Source organism: Gobio gobio, assembly GCF_949357685.1.
Source record: "Gobio gobio genome assembly, chromosome: 21".
NCBI classification, from domain to species: Eukaryota; Metazoa; Chordata; class Actinopteri; order Cypriniformes; family Gobionidae; genus Gobio; species Gobio gobio.
The window spans coordinates 31,675,545-31,694,981 of NC_137117.1; the positions used below are offsets into that span (position 1 = coordinate 31,675,545).

The 19,437-nt window shown below is 39.5% G+C and overlaps 2 protein-coding genes across 3 annotated transcripts in view; both read right to left on the reverse strand.

Annotated features, from left to right (window-relative positions):
• tcea2 (transcription elongation factor A (SII), 2) overlaps window positions 1-19,437 on the reverse strand; it is a 774,534-nt gene that overhangs the window by 437,189 nt on the left and 317,908 nt on the right. The gene's annotated exons all lie outside the window — the stretch shown is intronic.
• Window positions 12,186-19,437, reverse strand: part of mtcl2 (microtubule crosslinking factor 2) — a 53,228-nt gene continuing 45,976 nt past the window's right edge. For both annotated transcript variants that reach the window (XM_079803571.1, XM_079803570.1), the window contains exons 11-14: window positions 18,523-18,783; window positions 17,160-17,230; window positions 15,620-17,072; window positions 12,186-15,504 (exon numbers count right to left, since the gene is read on the reverse strand). In XM_079803571.1, the coding sequence (XP_079659697.1) occupies window positions 15,352-15,504; window positions 15,620-17,072; window positions 17,160-17,230; window positions 18,523-18,783 (1,938 nt within the window). In that variant the 3' untranslated portion in view covers window positions 12,186-15,351. The remainder of the gene's footprint in view (window positions 15,505-15,619; window positions 17,073-17,159; window positions 17,231-18,522; window positions 18,784-19,437) is intronic.

The window sequence follows — 19,437 nt, forward strand, 5'->3', positions numbered from 1 at the left end:
GATGAGGTCGTGTGACAGTAATGTAGAGTAATGTTTAAAACATGTAATGGAATTCTGGACAGTATTTGAGGACCGTATTTATTATTTTGAATCCATGACTGAAGATTAATATGTCTAACTTTATTTTGGCATGTAATACACTTTAAACCTATATTTTACAATGAGATTACGTTGTCTGTGTTGAGTATTTAATGTATTACACAGAACAAATGCATCCGTCCCTTGTGATCAATGTGAGGGTGAGATAGACAATGTGTTGCTCCATGTGATAATTGCATGACAAATGTAGATTTCCTAACATTCCTAAGTCCCCTAGAGAGAGAGAAAGATCTGTCTCTCTCTGGTTCTTGTTTTTTTCCTTCTGCCACTTCTGCCATTGACCCAGATTTCCTGGCATAGCATGATGGCACTTTGGTAAGAAACAGAGAGAGCGAGAACAAGAGAGAGAGAGAGAGAGACAGAGACAGAAGCTTGAACACCCGTAGAGGTTGAGTGGAGTTCAAACAAGTTTAATCCTTAAAACTGAAGTAGTTAACATATGGTTTAAGGTTGTACCCTTACCTCTGGAGTGTAGTTGTGTAGACTGAGTAGGAACTGGTCATGTTTCTACTGCACTGTAATCACACAATGAGATCCCTAATTATGGGTTGACGTTAATTACCATGATTCTGTTTGGTCTTGTGAGGCGGAATGAGTCCTTTTCCTGTCTGGGACTCTCCGGATTTCTTTAAGTCTCTGTGTATGTTTTATTCTGTTTCGTCTTTCCTCTTTTAACTCATCTGGCCTGATTTTCAATTTCTGTTTTATCATCCTCTGTTACAAATAAAGTTCTAACTAGTGACAGGGCGAACACCCATAGGAAAAAGAAGTAACAAATGAAAACTTTTTAATATCTAAATTGTTTCTACTAGACAACAATTACATTAACCCGAGAGCAAATAGAAACTTTTGCCTTTCAGATTAGTCTTCTGTAATAATGGAAAAAAAAATCCCCAGTAATCTCATGTGTCTTCTATAAAGTTTCAGAAGAGATTTCTCAACAAAGGGCTCAAATATATGGCCAAATGTCAAACCAGTGTTATTAAAAGTATTATTTCTATACTATTTTGATACTATTCTTCTATTTGTATTAGCTTTGATGTTCATATTTTCAGTTTGAGTTGTTTGATTTTGAGAAATTTCTGTAGTTTGAAAAAAATATTACTATTTAGGCTTACGTCTACATTAATCTGCATACATTCGAAGGCATGTTTTCATTTCAAAGCGCTCTCCGTCCACACTAGTGTTTTCAAGCGTTTTTCACAGTTTCTTGTCTACACTGAAAAGTCTGAAAATGCTACATTCTCCTTAATGCCCATGCGCAAACCCTCATAAAAGCTCACTGAGATGATACAGACAGAACAGACATAATAAATCACACAATTGATCTGGCAGGAACGTTTTATTTAGCAAAATATCTCACCATTCACTGATGCGTCCAGGTCTCTCAGTCACCATTATATGTTTGGTCTAAAACCCAACTGTTCTCATGTTTTGCCACAGGACAGCTAATGTACATTTTCTGTCATCTTTGCAGGACTGCGATATGAAGAGTGTGCAAAGTAGCATGTCTTTAGCAACAGGCACAATACCGGTATAAACACGAATATCTATCGGTCACATGACTAAACATGCACCATCATTTTCAAATACCTCTATTTTCACAGCCCACACTACAACGCGAAAAATGCATTTTCAAATGTATCCACTTTGGAGAGCGTTTTCGTTAATAAAAACACTGTCTCAGTGTGGATGGAAGGCCAAAAAACAAAGAGAAAAATGTTTTTTTCCCCAAAACCTGTTAGTGTGGAAAATGCCTTAATGTGTACTTTTAACGTGTAGTCATTTTAGGTTTTGTTTTCTCTGTGTTCCATTCCTGTTTTACCTGACTAGTTCCTAGTTAGTTCCTAGTCAGTTCCTAGTTAGCAAAAGCAAAGTCCCAAATATGCCGGAAAGCCAAATGCCGACGTGTCTGGGTTCTAGCTAGAAATACGCAGATTTTCATCACTTACCAGGTAGTCTATCCTCGCTTACTTTTCTCCATGCTAGCTCCGGTCTCTGTATGAATAACAAGTTGTGCCATACATTTTGGGGTGCCCTACAATAATGCTCTCCTCCACTTTCTGATTCAACTGGATGTGTCGAACCGGACATGTCAATAAGCTCTTTGCACATTGGCTTGTGCGACAATGCGTCATGCGAATTTCCCGCTCTAGTTTTTCAGCTTGCATGAAAGACGTGTTTAAAGCGAAAATTTTGCACGCTCGCAACAATCGCATCAACCAATTTGCGTCTTTGGCAACTAACTGAAATAAGTTTAAGGTGACGCACTAATGGTGTGTGTATACCAAAAGCAAATTGAGTCATTTGCGCAAGCAGATTACATACAAAGCCAGCGCAAAGCAGGTAACAATTTCGTATGAATTTCATGATTTTTAGAAAAAAAAGTATGCATGAAACTCCACCCCTAAACCTAACCATCACTGGAGTGTAAGTAGATCGTACAAAAACATACAAATGAGATCATACAAATTAGCCACCAATTCAGCAAATGTAAAATATCTATCAATTGGCATGAGATTGTGTTGAAATGAACCAATTGAGAACCTCTGCACCATAAAATGTTATTCTGGGCATTTTTTTTCCACTTTTGCCTAACAAAACAGTTTTTAGTCACAGAGTGGCCGTGTGGCTATCAAGCCTATGTTTACTGAGAGCATGTTTGATTTCTCGTTCTCATTTTTTTCACTATGTCTGCTCAACCTGCTTGTTTTCTCCCCACTTTCACTCTTAGGAAACGCACACCCTTCCTTCGCATAGAGCGCTGTGGCCAAAACATACCTCAGTACTATCTCAGCGCACTTTCCCTCAGAGCCTGCATCCTGTGTTTGTATTTTATCCGCCTTCCATCAGTTTGATGGCTGACTGATGTGATCTGGCAGAGTAATTACAGCCTACTGGAACCGTTTCATGCTAACAAAACACACTGGCTTCATTTGATGCCTGCCATCATTTGTTTGCTAATTCGTTTACCTTGTTGTGTTATCAATCGTTTGCTTGCGGACATATGTAGACCTCAGATGCAAAGCAGACTGAGGAAGATTTACTAATCACAGAAATACTAAGGCATGTACATGCTTCTGCTGGCTCTTTTCTTGTAAGTTTGCTGCAGTCAACAGGGACACTCATTTCCCAGCTTTCCTCCTCCAGAATGACCTCTGCATTAGTGCAGAGTATGATTGATTTGGGTGGAGGGTTTCAGTCTCGTGGGATCTCTGCCTCGCAGGTCAAAACACTGATAGCAATATAGCAGCTAAGCTTGAGAATAGGGTTTGGTCTTAATAAGGGGAGGTTTACAGACTCGGCACTCTGGGATTTCAAGTATTGTTGCCTTAAATACATGATCATTGAGAGGAATCGACAGATATTTTATACTCTTTGTTCATTTCTCTTAGAGTGACTTGTTGGCAGGGCCGTACCCACCATTGAGGACTCTGAGGTCCAGACCTCAATATTTTTCCCGAGGAGTATACAGTGAAGGTTGTGAAATAATTGCCTAATATTAACTTACTTTGGTGCTGCAAGGATATTGCACAGTGGCGGTGTTTCACAAAAACCTGGGGTATGGCCTGATTCCTTCTAGCCATACAACAATGACATTCTCTAGTAATCATATTATATCTAAACAAAATGTGTACAAAAATCCACCATACTAAAAGAATGTAACCGGAATGCACAAACTTAACAATACGAAATCAATGCAAATTCTGAAACAGCCCTATAAGCCTACACCATGTCCTAACCAAACGAGATGCAACGCGAGAAAATTTATATTTTTTTATTTTTATACTAACCCGCCACAATGGCGATTCTATTTTACAAACATTTTCTATTTCTTCAGCATCGCGGCTTAAACAACATACAAAGTATGACCATGATAATCTCAGTGCAGATCTTTATGTAAAAAGAATTTAATGTGAGTTTGAATATTATTTGTCATGACCTTTTATAGCCTATAGCTGGCAGAGAGAGCCCGCCCACACGCTCTTCTGATTGGCTGTGATTTTTGATTGATTTTGTTGCGTCTCGGGTCGAGTCTGGTTTCGAACCAAGCGTGCCGCACTCGTGTTGTAAAGTGAAGCCAAAACGTCTCGATCGCCCCCAGGTGGTTGGTCCCAGTATAGCTCATAAACCTGCCCCTCCATGTATTAATGGAAGCGAGACAAACTAAACAATCAAATTACACTTAAAATAAAAAAAATTCAAAGATGGTTTCGGTCATTTTAGGCAGTTTTTATCACGATTTCATTTCAAGTGTTCGTTTTTTAAATAAGTTTTGTTTTTGTTAGTTATCTGATGCTATAAAAATGGGGGTGTGAGGTCATGATTGACAGCTGAGATTGACGGCTTCTCTGAATGAACTTGTCACTGAGGCACTAGCAGACTTTTTTCTGGATTTTTGGGAGGAGATTGGAGCTGTAGCTTTAATTTCTACATTTCCATCAAGTTTATTTCACATCGACATAATTCATTGTTCTGCCTCTGCAAGAGTGTGGGCGGGCTTTTGATATCGCGGCTCTACTTCCTGCTCTCTACTGCGCAGACTCCGGTCCCAAAGTCACTACTGCACAGACTCGGTTCCAAATCTGCGCACGATGTTAGCACCATATTTGGCCGTTGACGGCTTCACTTTTCTTCAGTGGAAGGAAATGGAATGAAGACACATAGTCCATCATTTGCTTGCGATCTATGGTTTCGACAGATAGCTTGCCGCTGGAAATCTTATCGCATTAGCCTATTTAAATTTGCATTTCAAAGCTGAAATTTCTGCCAAAGACCAACTCAAGCAACAGGACTAACTAGCTGCATCATGAGCTGTTTATTTCCCCTGCTTTGTCTGAATGACAGGGTTTGGCAACTGCCATACTCTGCCATACATAAACGCAGCCCCTGATATTGCACAATGCCAAGATAATCGACCTTCTCATCTGAGCAGCCTCAGTGGTCAATAGTGCTCGTCAATGTCAAAATGTTTGAGATGACCAATCAAATCAATGTAAGCGGCCTTTGCATCCACAAAGGTTGCTGAGCACAAATTCCAGCACGATGCTTCAGTTCATAAAAGTGTGCGATAAAATGTAAGTATCTAAACTAAACATTTCATATTTGACAGCTGTTTTATGATAGAAAAGTTAAACGACCGACAGAAATAATCAGGGGTGCAAACTAATAAACTTGTCTAAATTTGCCATTTTCAATTGAAAATATAAAAATTGACATGATTCATGTTGGTGTTTGTAAATAGCGATGACATGTTTTGTGGTGTCAGAAAGGGACAGCAGTAGGAGTCTATGGAAGTAATTGTGAGTTATATCTTTTTTCTTGCAATTCCGAGTTTACATCTTCGAGTTCTGAGAAGAAAAATCTGAATTGAGATATTAACTTGCAATTCAAATTTTTTTCACAGAATTGCGAGGGTTTTTTCATGATTGAGTTAAACTTACAATTGCGAGTTATAAAGGCCAAATGGCGAAATACAAACTTGCAATTTGTGAGAAAGAAGATATAAATGTTATAGGTTTAAATGTTATCTATGTAAAATGTTATAGGTTTAAATATTATTTCATGCTGTAATTATAGGGCTAATACATTATGCCCTCCATGAACTGCATATGTGAATATTATGTAGGCTAGATATATTGTTGTCAAATTACCAATTTCATGTTTTAATAGTAGGGTAATCGTCGCAGGTTTCATTAGTCCTGTCTTCGACAATGGTTTTCTATAAAAATGATAAGATCTCTTTTTGCATTCTGATTCTGAAATCCAAGGGCACAAGACATTTTGTCTCTTAATCCGTGGATCTTGCCGGGTTTCCTCCACATATTTTGTAGAAACCTGCGACTGTTTTTGTGACACCACAATGTGCACAAAACTCTACTTTGTGAAGCTTCAAAACCTTTGTGAACCATTTGTTTTTGAACCAGTGATTTGGAGTGAGTATAAAACTGCCAAAGTCACAATTTCAGTAAAGAAGCTTCATTATATCATAACGGTTTCAAAACGTTTTGAAATTTCAATGGTGGCGAACGATCTCTGTGAACCCACAAACCTGTGTGTATGTGGTTTTTACCTGATCTCAGATCCATTTTATAGACTTTTTAAGGACACATTTGTATAAAAAATGGAAGTGTTGTAGTTAAAGGCACAATATGTTAGATTTTGGATTAAAATATCCAAAAACCACTGGAAGAATGTTATATATTTTGTTAACTTTCATACTTGCATTATCCCGAATATTTAAATCCAGAAAAATAAGCAATTTTAACCAGGACACAGACCGTGTCCATGCGTCGCCTATCAATGACATCAGACCCGTGTTACCCTCGATTTCCGGTTTTATTATGTAGAAACCATGGAAACACCAAAGATGCTTTAATTATATGTTTTATTAGACAGTTCTTATTCAGAAAACTGATCATTGTTATATAGCTCAACACAGTAGCCGCAGAGGGTACGCACAGAGTAGCAATATAACTTTCAACACACTCAAATGTATCTAATATGAAAAAAACAGAGCTGCGTTACCGCACATACGCATGACCAGAAGCAGAAGCGGTCGCCTGCGGCATAATAAATTATAATAAATAATAAGTGTCACGCTTGTCTCTCATTAGCTCCAGTGGCCTTGTTCCGTTCTAACGGCTTTCAGCCCCACCCTGCTTCATACGACAGTAACGTTAATAAATCTTTAATACATTAGCTCATCCATGAATATGATTTCTGGCCGAGTCCCTTCGGATTCTTTTCCATCAGCTGCAGAGGTGAAGACAACAGCTCCCATGATTCTGCGAAATCAAGGTGTCATCAAGCTACGCCTTTGTTTTGAATAAGTGACCTCTAGTGGTGAAAAATTACTTATTGTGCCTTTAATAGTCTCTTACTGGCCTGATTAACCAAGCTCTCAAATAAAAACACAAAACAATTCATATTTAATGGTGTTAGGTGATTTGTTAATTGCATTTAATAAACAAAACATTTGCAACTGGTTTGTAAAATATGTTTTTATGCATGTTTGGGCTGAGTTTGTGTTGCATTTACACTGTTCTAACCAGCAGGCGTCACCATCATGTGGAACTTCAAGCCCTTTGAAAGAATAAATCATTTTGCAAAGCAATTAATTCAGTGATTAAAAGTTTCAAACAGCTTAGTTTCTCACATCACTAGGCCTCTTTTCGCCATCCCAACTGTTTCCTCAAGTTCAAGGACACAGAAATAGCACTTTTGTGTATTAGTGAACAAATAAACAATTAATAGCCGATAGCTTTTAGTTTAAGTTGCAGCCTGACAAAACCACACTTGACAGCTTGTACGGAGGTCACTTACTTTGCCAGTTAATGGTTAGGAAAGGAAATGAAGGATGAATGTTAGCACTATGAAGACACCAAAGACACAAACTGCTACTACTCTCTAATTGCTGGCGGTATTAGAGGAAGGGTATTCTCATTATGGAGATTTGATCCATTTTGTGTATATCTGAAATTAATTGTGTAAACTTATAGGGGTACACTAACATATACATTAGATGACCTCAGAACAAACAAAAGGACCTCATGCCAGATTTTTGATACCAGTTTTCATTTTACATTTTTCATTTTTTAGATCTTTAACTCTTTCCCTGCCTGTATGAATAGCTTAACATGCAATTGATAAAAAAGAACAGACCATCTGCTGTTATTCTTGCTTCATGAGTTCTTTATCAACTCTTGAACGCAAGTTTAAGCTCTTAAAAAAAGCTCTTATTCAAAGACTACAGCGTGCTTAAGCAGTGCTTTTAATCACTTGTTTCTGCTTTTTTTCCCCCCTGTGTTTTGATTCAGAGATTCGGTTCTCTTTCAGAAGATGTGTCATAGCGCCGTGGAGCTGGACATGAAAATGATAACTGCATCAGGCTGAAACTAGCTAAAAACACTTGCGTCGTGCCTGGCGCTGCATTGCACCGGGTGTATGATAGGGCCCTGAATGTACATAAACTGCAGCCGCAGCTGCTTTAATAAGTACTGGCCATCTCAGAAAAAGCACAGATTCTCCCACTGAAAGGTGGGACTGTGTATTTTACCTGATCACTCTGTGCAGGGCTTTACAAGATAAGCAGTATCACTCTCTTCTTACTTGACCTACATAAGCTCCAGTGGCCACCTCAGCCAAGCTACTGATTTCAATCTAATCAGGATGAGCTTACAGAACATCTGACTCAGCATCAGAGCCAGTGAAGAGCTTCACTGTGCTATTGACGTGTTTGTGCGGGAATTAGAATCATCTTGAGTGTTCTATCAACCCTGTTACATTTAAATAGTGTGAGGCCAGGGTTTAAGATTAGTGCAGAGTCTCTAATGGTGGCCTAAATTGTTACATTTTCCAAGGATCAGCATTCTCCCCTAAAAGTGATGGAGAGATTTGAAACTTTAAGGGCTGGTTGTACTCACATCGCATCACCAAGGCTCGCCCCGTTTGGCCTGACAGGGATGCTACAGCGGTCAAAAGTACAAAAGGGCTAATAACTCCTAAACCGTTAGGCGTAGGCTCAAGTGTATTATATTGTTGGAATCCTTGGCTCAATTCTTGCATGCCCCGAAATCTGGTATTTTTGATTTTTTTGTAAAACCTACTTTTGCGAATTAGTCCTAGGTTTTTTGCCGGATTGGAACCAAACCAGTGAATATCAATATTTATTAAAAAAAAAGAAATTTTTCTGTCAATGTGGGCGGGGCCACTTTTACTAAAATGGCTAAAACTCACTAACGGAACAAGATATTTTTACCAAACTCGGGACACGTGTATGAGCTCAATCTGAGGTCACGTAAAAAAATTGTGACAATGGCCACTTGGTGGCGCTATAACAAGGAAAAAACATGAAAATTGCTATAACCACCCAACCGCTAGTCCGATTGATTTGAAAATTGGCATGCGCTGTCTATGTCCAAAGTGGCATGATAGTCTATGAGGACATTGGCATATCTAAAAAAAACATGGCCGCCATCGGTAAATGAAGTTTGAGCACCTATTAGACATGGTTACCAGAGTTCGATCAGAACGAAACTCGTGAGCATGTTCGTCTCGTGGCTCTAGAAGTCGGTAAGAATTTTTAACGAAATCAGACACTAGTTGGTGCTAACAAGTTTTATGCCTCTGTAATCACGTGGTATTTCCTTCTATGATTTAAGTGGTTACAAGCTTGCTAAATAATATCTTTTTACGCATATGTGCTTAAAGGCCTTAAATCGCTTGAACCCCGATAATTGCTGCTCGCAGCTATATTTAAACTATTGTTTTCAAAGAAGCAAATGCCACAGCACAACCGGTTGAACAGAAAATACTGTATTTCTCAGAAAATGCATTAAGTATTTTAGAAAAAACTTTGAATGTGATTTTTTTAATGTTAATAAAAATAAAAACACTTTATTTCAATGGTCCACTTCCGACATCTTACTAACTTTAAGTAACTTTGCAACTACATGTCAACTAACTCTCATTAGAGTATTATTAGACTGCTCAACATCTGCTAACACTTTATTGTGATGGTCCGCCAACAGAAATTCTACTGACTAAAGTAACTTTGCCATGTCAACTTATTCTTCTAACCCAAACCCTGACGTAAAACCCTAACCTAACAGTCTACTATAGTCAACTAATTCTCTTGAGAGAAATAAAGTGTAACCATAGTAGAATTCCATGTTTTGAATCAATATAACCTATTAAAATAATGGTGAGATGAATGGAAAATGGCTGATATTAAATAAATAGCATTTAAAACTAAAAACATAAAATTCTGTGAGAAGGGCAAGCAAAGGCCAGATATTCATTCTAAAATGTAAAAATGAACACAAACACATAACTCACTAGATTGTTGTACTGTGGATTTAGTCTTACGAATTTGTATGGGCTAGGCAGCAGTGGTGAAAAAGTACACTCTAGCAAAAAAGCGTCTGTGCTTGTTTACGCTCGGCGGAGAATGAAATGGAATGTATTATTGCTTTGCATCACAGCTTGAAAGGAAAAACCCTCATATGACATTCAGAGCCACAGCTTTTCCCTTATGGTTTCTTTTTCCTTTTTCTTCTCTGCCCCCTGCACCGAATCACACTATGAATGTTAATGCCAGTGTCATCCCATTGCGACAGGAAATCCCTTTTTTTTGAATAATGCAACTGTTTGGTCACATCCGGTATCTCTCTCCGCACTCACATTCAAATGTAAACTAGATTGTTTTCAAAAAAGGGAAATCTTGGCAGACAGGAAAATGACCCTGAAGAAAATCACAGATGTTCTCAAGTGAATATGTCACCACACACACATGCAAAAACACATTATCTTGAGTTTGACTTCCATGGCCCCTTTGTCAGTTGGTGTGTGTGTGTGTGCGGAATCCAGCTGGACCGAGACTCACAATCCACAGCTGGACATGAACCGTTACAACCTAGAGCTACATTTAACACACCACTCCGTCACTCTCTCTACTCCAAAGGGCAGAGACATCAGTCATTTATTCCACAAGCGATGCATCACCTTAAACATTTATGCATGTTAAGAGAATGTGCTGAGATTAAAGAGTCGAAATGAAATAGCTCGACGAGTGCAGATTGAAAATGTAAAAAATATCACAAAAAATACTCTTAAAGTAGAAAATGATGTATAATTTGTAATGACTTCTGGTGCATTTAATCTGTTGTGGAAAACAACTAATCAATGCTAATTATTTTCTTCATAACGTTCAATTACACATTTCAGATAACATATGAACAATTATAGCATGCTCATTATTTATCAGCTAATGTGCATTTGTTAACTGTGACAAGTATAAAAGAATATTTGCGGCAAAAACTGTAGTCGCCACCCAGATGTAAAAAAAGGGGTCTGACAAGAAATGTTCAGCACTTTTATTTTCAAAATGTTTCTATTTACACAAAATCTTCTCATGTTTTTAATTCAGGTGAGGAAAGGTACAGAATTCAAGCTCAAAGTTGGCAGAGACATTCAAAATTTCCTACACGAGGATAGAAAGAGTACAAATTGTGTATTTATTTACAGTATATTTGATTTCAAGTTAAAACATTTAGAAATGTTCCTCATCGTCCATCTGATGTCAACTTTTTCAAAAGAGATTTCAAATGGAAACAAAAAAAATATACACGCATTCTCTTTATAATAATTTAGCAATTGATATTGACAACAATACGCGACAAGGTGTTTTCTATATTGCTAGGCATTACAACAGGGTGACGTGAATGGAAAGGCCTATTAGAGAGCTGCTCCCATGAAAACAACTCTGTTAAATCTAAAACCACCAGCCACATGACCTTTTAAACTTCTGTCAGCGGTTTTTAAAAAGAATAGCTATAAAAGTGTCTAATTGGCATCATTTACATTCTTCTGCTAAATTTGGGGAAATTTCAAACCATCAGTGAGGTTTGATGTAAGACTTCAGCATTTGATAAATGGACCGTGGGAGCCCTAAAACAAAAAGCTCCTAAACTAAGGTCATTCCCCCTGTTTTTGTTTTTTTTCAGAGATCATGTGACCAAACTCAGAAGCATGAATACCAAGACTAAACGGTTAAGGGACACTTGAAGGGACAGTACACCGTTTGTCTGATATGTACAAGTGAGCAAAGCAATTCAGGAAACATTCAAACAGGTTAAAATGGCTTATAAAGAAAGGACGAACTGATTACATTTGCAGATTTCACTCGTAAATGTATTTTGGCTTCTGTAATCTATTACACTATACACTATAGATTGAATTTGCACTTCATTTAACTTTATGAATACAGACTTAGTAATTTTTGTCCTTTTCAAGAAACAGAGGGGTTCAGTCTTCTGAAAACATCCATTATTTCATCGCCATCAGTTGATGGTTCCTCAAAAACCTACTTCTAGCAGATATCTTGTTGCTTTAATTTAAAAAAGGCACTCTAGTGACCTTCAAAATGAAACATGAATGGGTTAAATGTAATACAAGATACAGTTTCGAGTAAAGAGGTAGCTGTGGGACATATGGCAAGGCTGTGACAGATAAAAAGGTGACACTTTCCTGAATATAATAGGCTGGGTTTCGTTCTTTTTTTTCTTTTCCTTTTTTTTTGGCCAGACACTGAACAACTGAGAAATGATTCACTAATTTCTGATTTATAAAGAGAGCTGAATAAACAAATCCTTATGGCTCGAGAAATGCATACAAAAATGTTTCCTAATGTTCTGTCATCAAAGCTAAGAAAAGCACCGGCAAAAATGACTAAACTTCAGTTTCTGCAGCACCACTCCAACTGGAGATTGGAGAAAAACTTTGCAAAGCATACTTGACTCGGATACAGGAGCAGCTACAGGGAGGCACACACTCATATTACAGTAACTGCATAGCTACATGGACAAACGGTCAAATTGTGGATTACATTTTGGGATTATCTGATAAAATTTAAATAATCTCAATCTCACTGTGGCCAATTAATTAGCATTGAGCGTTTCAGCCTTAAACATATCTGTTTATAAATGTGATATCTGCATAATTAGTATTTTGTGAGGCTTTCAACTGTGTTCTGTAAAATAGGATTATGGATTTTAGTCAGGGTAGACGACATTCAATCTGGCATGAGTGAGGTTGTGAGGGATTGATGTACACTTTGGCTCTGTCCCAAGTGAAACACTAAAGTGGCCCTGTCCCAAATGGCACATTAAAACCTTGCAATCTTCCTACAAGTCCGCACTTTCAAGACGTAACACCGCTTTGACTGATGGGAAGAAGTCTGAGGGCGCATATCGACCGCAAAGGGGGCGCTCGTGAGCACCCTTCTAAGACCTAAAATGACAAATGGGACACCCTACGGTCTCGTTGGACTTAATGGACACGCGGCAGCCATTGCAAGTCCACAAGATCGAAAGTGCAAATGAAGTGTGCCATTTGGGCCAGGGCCAGTGTATGGCAGGGATGGGCAGTGACGGTCCTAAAGTGCCACTCCAACCCTAATCAAACACACCTGAACAACCAATCAGTGTCTTCAGGATTACTAAGGCACATCCACATGAAGCCAGAGCTTTCCCTATCTCTCCCCCCCCCCCCCCCCATCTCAAGAAATATCTGCATACACACGAAACCACTGAAACCGACTCAAAACGATGTAGTATACATTCCAGACCAGTATGTGTCGCTGTAATTCTGCCACAGAAATACAGTAAAAACTGGGAAGAAGAGTTGTGGCTAGAAGGGGTACAGCAATGGTCGGAGGTGAGGCAAAATCTCACAATAAAATAATAAATAAATGTGCTATTTATCAGATTGTGTTTTATTAACGCCTATACCTACCCCAACCCTAAACCTACGCTTACAATAATGCAAATACAGTAATTAAATGACGCAATATTGATGTCGCATGCCCAGTGGCCGTAGCTTTATCCCTTCTAGTCTTTACCTTGCGGGACGTGGTTTGATGACATCACCGTTTCACAAAATATACGGATTGGCTGTACACACGAAAACGTAACGGTGTTAGATTTATCCACTCTGGGACCCGTTTAAAAAAATACCGGTTTCAGGCTCCTAAAACGCTGGATCCATCTGGACGTAATGCTGATACGATACAAATTATTAATGTATACAGCTAAACGTGTCTCCATGTGGACGGGGCCTAAGGCTACAGGCTGGTTAGTTTTTTACTAGGGTTGGAACTAAACTCTGCAGGACAGCCACACTCCAGGAGCAATGTTGCCCATCCCTGGTGTATAGGATGTCCCAATTGTCATTTTAGGTTTCTGAAGGACGCTTACATGCGCCCCCGTTAGACCACTATGCACCTTTTTGCTGAGCCTGCATTGATCACAACTCGTGTTTTCCAAAGATTTTCCAAAACACCCAATATTACAACCCATTAACCTGACTATACTTATATCCCTTATAGTCTCGTTTTCATTCACATCAAATTAAAACTGGCGTCTACCCTAACTAAGGTCCATTAGATTTATTTCAGCACAATGATGGAGGATGGCGAGGTAGACAGTGAAAATAAAGAAGAGGATTGCAGAAGATACACCCAGCAACATGTCTTCCGTAGAAGCAGGGGGCAATAATAAAAATGACCGTTACACTTTAAAATTCATGAGGACATCCTAGCCAAGGAATGGAGATTTACATGTTAGTACTCTGTTCAAACACTTATACAGTACAAAGTATCAAAGCAAACAAAACTGCTATCCTCCTACTCTACCACTACCAACGTGCTCTTCGTAGATATCTTCAGACAGCATAATAAGAATATTAAATAAGGACAGATTCATAATGCAATATCATCAATCATATCATCCAGTCCTTTTTTAGAGAAATCCAGGGGTAGATTCTGAGTTTCATATTTTGGCTGGTTTAAAAATGGAAGAGTTTATACAGTGGTAGAAACAAGCTTTGTTGTTTGACGATTGTCTGTGAGGAACATGAAACCAAATTGAGACCATGTTGGTTTTAGGTGGCAACACTTTCCAAGAAGAAACTTTCCTCTTAACCATAAAGGGCAAAAGTGGTCCATTGTAGACATTTTCGAAAAAAGTAAGTTGTACAGGAACTCCATCTAGAATCCATCAATGGCTGGTTACGGGATAATTTTACAGCTACTCCAAGCAATGCTATTTGTGGGTAAGAGTAAGGGCCACTGGGCAGTTGTGAGGAGAAGTTTTACTCTTACTGAAGGCCATGTTGAGGTTCTTGGTTTGTGTAGTTCAGCTGCATGCTATGTGTTTCCTTTATATCTACATGAATTCATTAACACCTGGTGTCAACTTGGGTTTGGATTACTCAAGTTCTCCCATGGGGATCGAATGGCTGGCTAAGCTGTCTTGTTGGCTGGATAAAGAACAGAGGAATTGCTGAGTTTAAGAAGAGTTCTGACTGAATGACTGTGGAATGGTGGAATTCAAAGTCAGGACTGGCTGGTTTACACTGGAATGATGGACTTACAATGTGAAATCTTGACAGTGGAATGGTGGACCTAAAGGGGAGGTGTACTCTCTCCCCTTCCTTGGCATTAAAGTGTGCTGGTTACACTGAGGTCTGGTTTGGAGACTCTCCAGATGTAGGAATTCTCCAAGGTCCCATTGTTGTAACCCTGAAGTCTTTTTATTTAAGATATGATGTATGTATGTGTTTGTTTAAGGGTGTGTCTGTGTGTATTGGCATGTGGCAGTGGATTTGTGTGGCAGTTTGTGTGGTGTGAGTGTTGACAATTGTTTATTTTGTATAGTTTTTGGGAAGCGTCAGAAGAGGCCACCCTCATCCTCACTCATTACTGGTATCGAATCGTTCTTCAGTTCCCATGGATGACTCTTGCACTCGATGATTGCACTGGCCATAGGTATGTCGTGTGGTGGAGCGGGAGTGACGGGCTAAACAGGAAGTGGCGGTTTGTGAGTTGCAGTCACAAACTGAATCCTGCAGAGAAGAAAAAAAAGACAAAAAAGTTAAGATAATTAATTGATTCAGGGTTTATGCTTTTGAGGAAGAGGTAGTTTGTCTAACACAATTAGTTATTCATGATTAAACTCACCTCCAAGATACTAGAGCTTGAGCTCATTGCATCTTTTCCATTGACTACCAACTCGTCTCTTTGGGTTTTCATAAACCTCTTATTGACGATCTTCGTGATATTGTCTGTGCTGATCAAGGCTGCAGGTATGCATTCAGGCTTTGGTTCATCCATCGTGCCCGCTGGTGCAGTCCTGCCGCAAACATTGTGAAGAAACTCCTGGACCATGCCGTACTTCTGAGCTCCCGTTTCTCCCAGACCGATACCTATGCTAGGACAGGAGGGCTTCCCAGCGGCTTGTCTCCCTGGGCCCGGATCTGCTTTCCATAATGATTCAACACTTGCGGAGTGTTCCACTACACTGAAGAGACTGGTCAAGCCATCATTTAGGCCGCTAAGCACTGGGCTGTCACGTGTGGTGGTGGAACGTGCCCAGGCGGAACCGACCGGAGTTCCACTACGGTTATGCAGATTCCAAACACTGCGATCCCTCGAGGATGTTGAGGAGGTCTCGAGTTTGGAGGAGGAGGTGGAGATCCTGCGGGTGAGCTTAGGTGAGCCATATTTTGGTGAGCAACAGGGTCTATCTATGCGACTGTGTACTTTCTCCAGAGATGAAGAGATCTGTCTTGAGCGTACAGATGCTAGTGAGGTGGATGGACGAGGAGACCACGCTTTCCCTTGAAGGCTTCTAGTTGTTGAAATGGGGACATCAGTTTGTAGGCCAATGCTGACAAACTGTGCTGTCTGCGTTCCTGTACTAGAAACACCAACTGTCTGGCTCCCAGTATCTTTGCTGCACTTCCTCTCCAGGGAACTGGAACGAATGGCCTGTCGTACGCAATTTGTCATCTCCTTCATGTCATCGCTAAGGTTGCCTGAAATCTCCAGTCCATGGAATGGTGCAGAACCTCCTGTTCGTCCTTCAAGCAAGTCTCTGTGCTGTTGAGAAAGTGAGCTCAACCACTGCTCATAAGAGGACGAGGAAGTAGCGGATAAGGGTGGAGATACAGCAGTCTGACCTGATAGATCTATCATGGCTGCGTCTGTAGATGATAGTCCTTGCTGGGAATCCTGGTGGGCCTTTTCTTTGACTGGCCTCCTCTCCATTCTCCGCACTGTTGGAGGGCTGTAATAGATGCGAATACCCGTCTTATCTGGAGCGGTGTAGCTTCTCTGGATGTAATCCTTGCTCAGCTCCAGTCCTGGGAAGCTGCTGTTAGAGTTGGTGCTTGGGCAGTCCCATGTCTTAAACTGGTCACCCTTCTCCAATATTGCTGAATCGCTGGTCAGGTACTTCCAATTCTTCTTGTTGAGATCACTTAAGTCGGTGCGAGCCAGAATGGAGGCAGGGGCAGTAGATTGGTGCTGTGCAGCGTTGCACTCTTTTACTCCACTGACTATGTGACCAGGAAGGAACAGACTGGTGTCCAGCAGACTCTTAAATTCAGAGAGGGCAGAAACTGATTTGGTCCTGTTAGGAGAGAATGGATATTATAATAAAACAATCACATCTGATTAAAATGGGGATGTAATTTAGACCTTATGGAAGTAATTTTACCTTTGTAGTGCTGAACTGCTCGTGGCTACATCTGCTAAGGTTTCCTTCTCAGACATTTTATCATGAGGAGACTGAAAAGGAAATGATCTATTTTAGTGAAGTTTTACAGCATAACATGGCCATCCCCCCGCCACAGTACTCCCATTCATTCATGTGGTATTACTGAGTCAGCCGATATTCTCTTTAAGAAATGAGATCATTCAAAACAGCTTGTTTCCTCTGTGGGGGTAATGATAGTGGTGTGGTTCATCATGTCTATTTAAATGACCTAATTTCTCTCAATGAGGCATGTTATTAGACTTGTCTCATTCAGGATCTCATATGTAACAAAGAATTTAGAGCACAGAGCTTGATTGTCAACAAAGAGGCAGAGAGTGAAAGAAAGTAGGGGGAAAAACCATATAGTATTTATTTTTCCAGTCTTACTTAGTGTGGTTAGTACAGACACACTGACCACACTGTTTCAGGCTTTTTCCAATTGGACAACACAAGCTGTGCACAGCCACATGGATTCTCTCCGTTCTCTCGTAACTGGACCAGATTTGTTTATTTGTATACATATGTGTCTTATTCACATATATCTTTATATTTTATAACTGTGTACTGTTGTTGTCTCTGTGTACTGGAAGCTTCTTCTGTCACCAAAACAAATTCAGTGTGAGTGAAAACATAGCCTACTTGGCAATAAAGCTCTTTCTGATTCTGATATGCAAAACCAGCTATTCCAGCTGCAAGTGATGCAACACACAGGGAGTCTGCCTGTCGGCACTCTGTGGAAATGTTTAGAGATATTGTCATATCCGCCCATTATGTGAAGGGAGCCCTGAGTCAGTAAAGGAAGTGTGGGGATGAAGTATGTGCAAAATATGTCATAATGACATTCTCAGAGACCCATGTAAAACAGATTAAAAGAACTCAGAAAAACATGAAAGCAGGGGAACAAGCTTTGGTAATACAAAACAAAGCTTCCCATGCCTTTAATTCACTTGTAACTTGGCCATAAAAGTTACTGTGCTCCCAAAAATAACAATTCGGTCATCATTTCCTCACCCTCATGTAGTTCCAAACCCAAACAAGTTTCTTCTGTGGAGCACAAAAGGAGAAATTCTGAAAAATCTGCTGCTTTTAGAATTTCTCATTTTGTGTTTAGTTGAAGCATTTTCAAAAATGTACAGAAGACTCTTATTGAACACTTTTTGTTGTTTTTGTGTCCCCTGAAACTTGAAAGTGACCAGCAGTCATAATTTCTCCTTTTGTGTTCCACAGAAGAAAGTGTGTTTGGAATGAAGTGAAGGTGAAAACACAATGACAGAATTTAAGTTTTTGAATGAACAAATCCTTTAAACCTCACATGACATCTGACCTGTGCGCCTTTGCTCTGGGCATCTCGTATATGTTGTTCCCATTGGCTTCTTTCCTGGTTGAAGTGCTCCAAAAGCTCTAGCCTCTCTCGGCTCCAGTTCTTCTCACTGATCTGCAGTTGTTTGGTGAGGTCCATCACGGCAGCGTAAGAGTCCGCCAATAAGTGTTGATGCTCCTCTCGCTCCTTCCTTAGCGCCCCCTTGAGGTCTGGAGAATCCTTTTCACCCCCAGTCACAGATGCCTTCCCCATCTTACCCTCCAGCTGATGACAAAGATAAAGTACAAAATGAGAGACTGAGATAAAAAGAGAATACTTGATGTTTCAGAAGCAGACGAGTAACCATAGAAACAGCCCAATAATACACACCAAGCAGTCAGATGCTGACAGCAGCACCATTCAGACATCATGATATTTTATAGATATTATTTGCCCAATACCATTAAATATTCAGATTTGCAATAAAATATGCTAAATTGAATAAAAACAATAATTACATTTACTATTAAGAGTAATTCAAATAGTCTATTCTTTTTTCAGGTAATATATTTTATTAACTCCAGGTTGTATCAACTCTATATATTTTATTGGCAGTTTTACAACAGCTTCAAACGTGACTATGATATTTGATTATATTTTGTATTATGTCTCCAGCAATAGTGATTATCAAGCCGGCACCATCTTATCCTCTTTTGAATTCCTTCTGCTCTCTCAGTTGGAGCAAATCTTTAGAACTCATAAATTGCATGTGCGTATACGAGTCAGATGATTAAAACACAGCCTGCTGGGAACTCATCAGACAATCATTGACTAGCTTCTCACGACAATAATGCCTAATGAGTTTTGCTTTGGATGGCAATAAGAGGTTAATGGGTTGATGTGGTTTATTAAACAGGATGAAAGATATTTGCTCCAGAT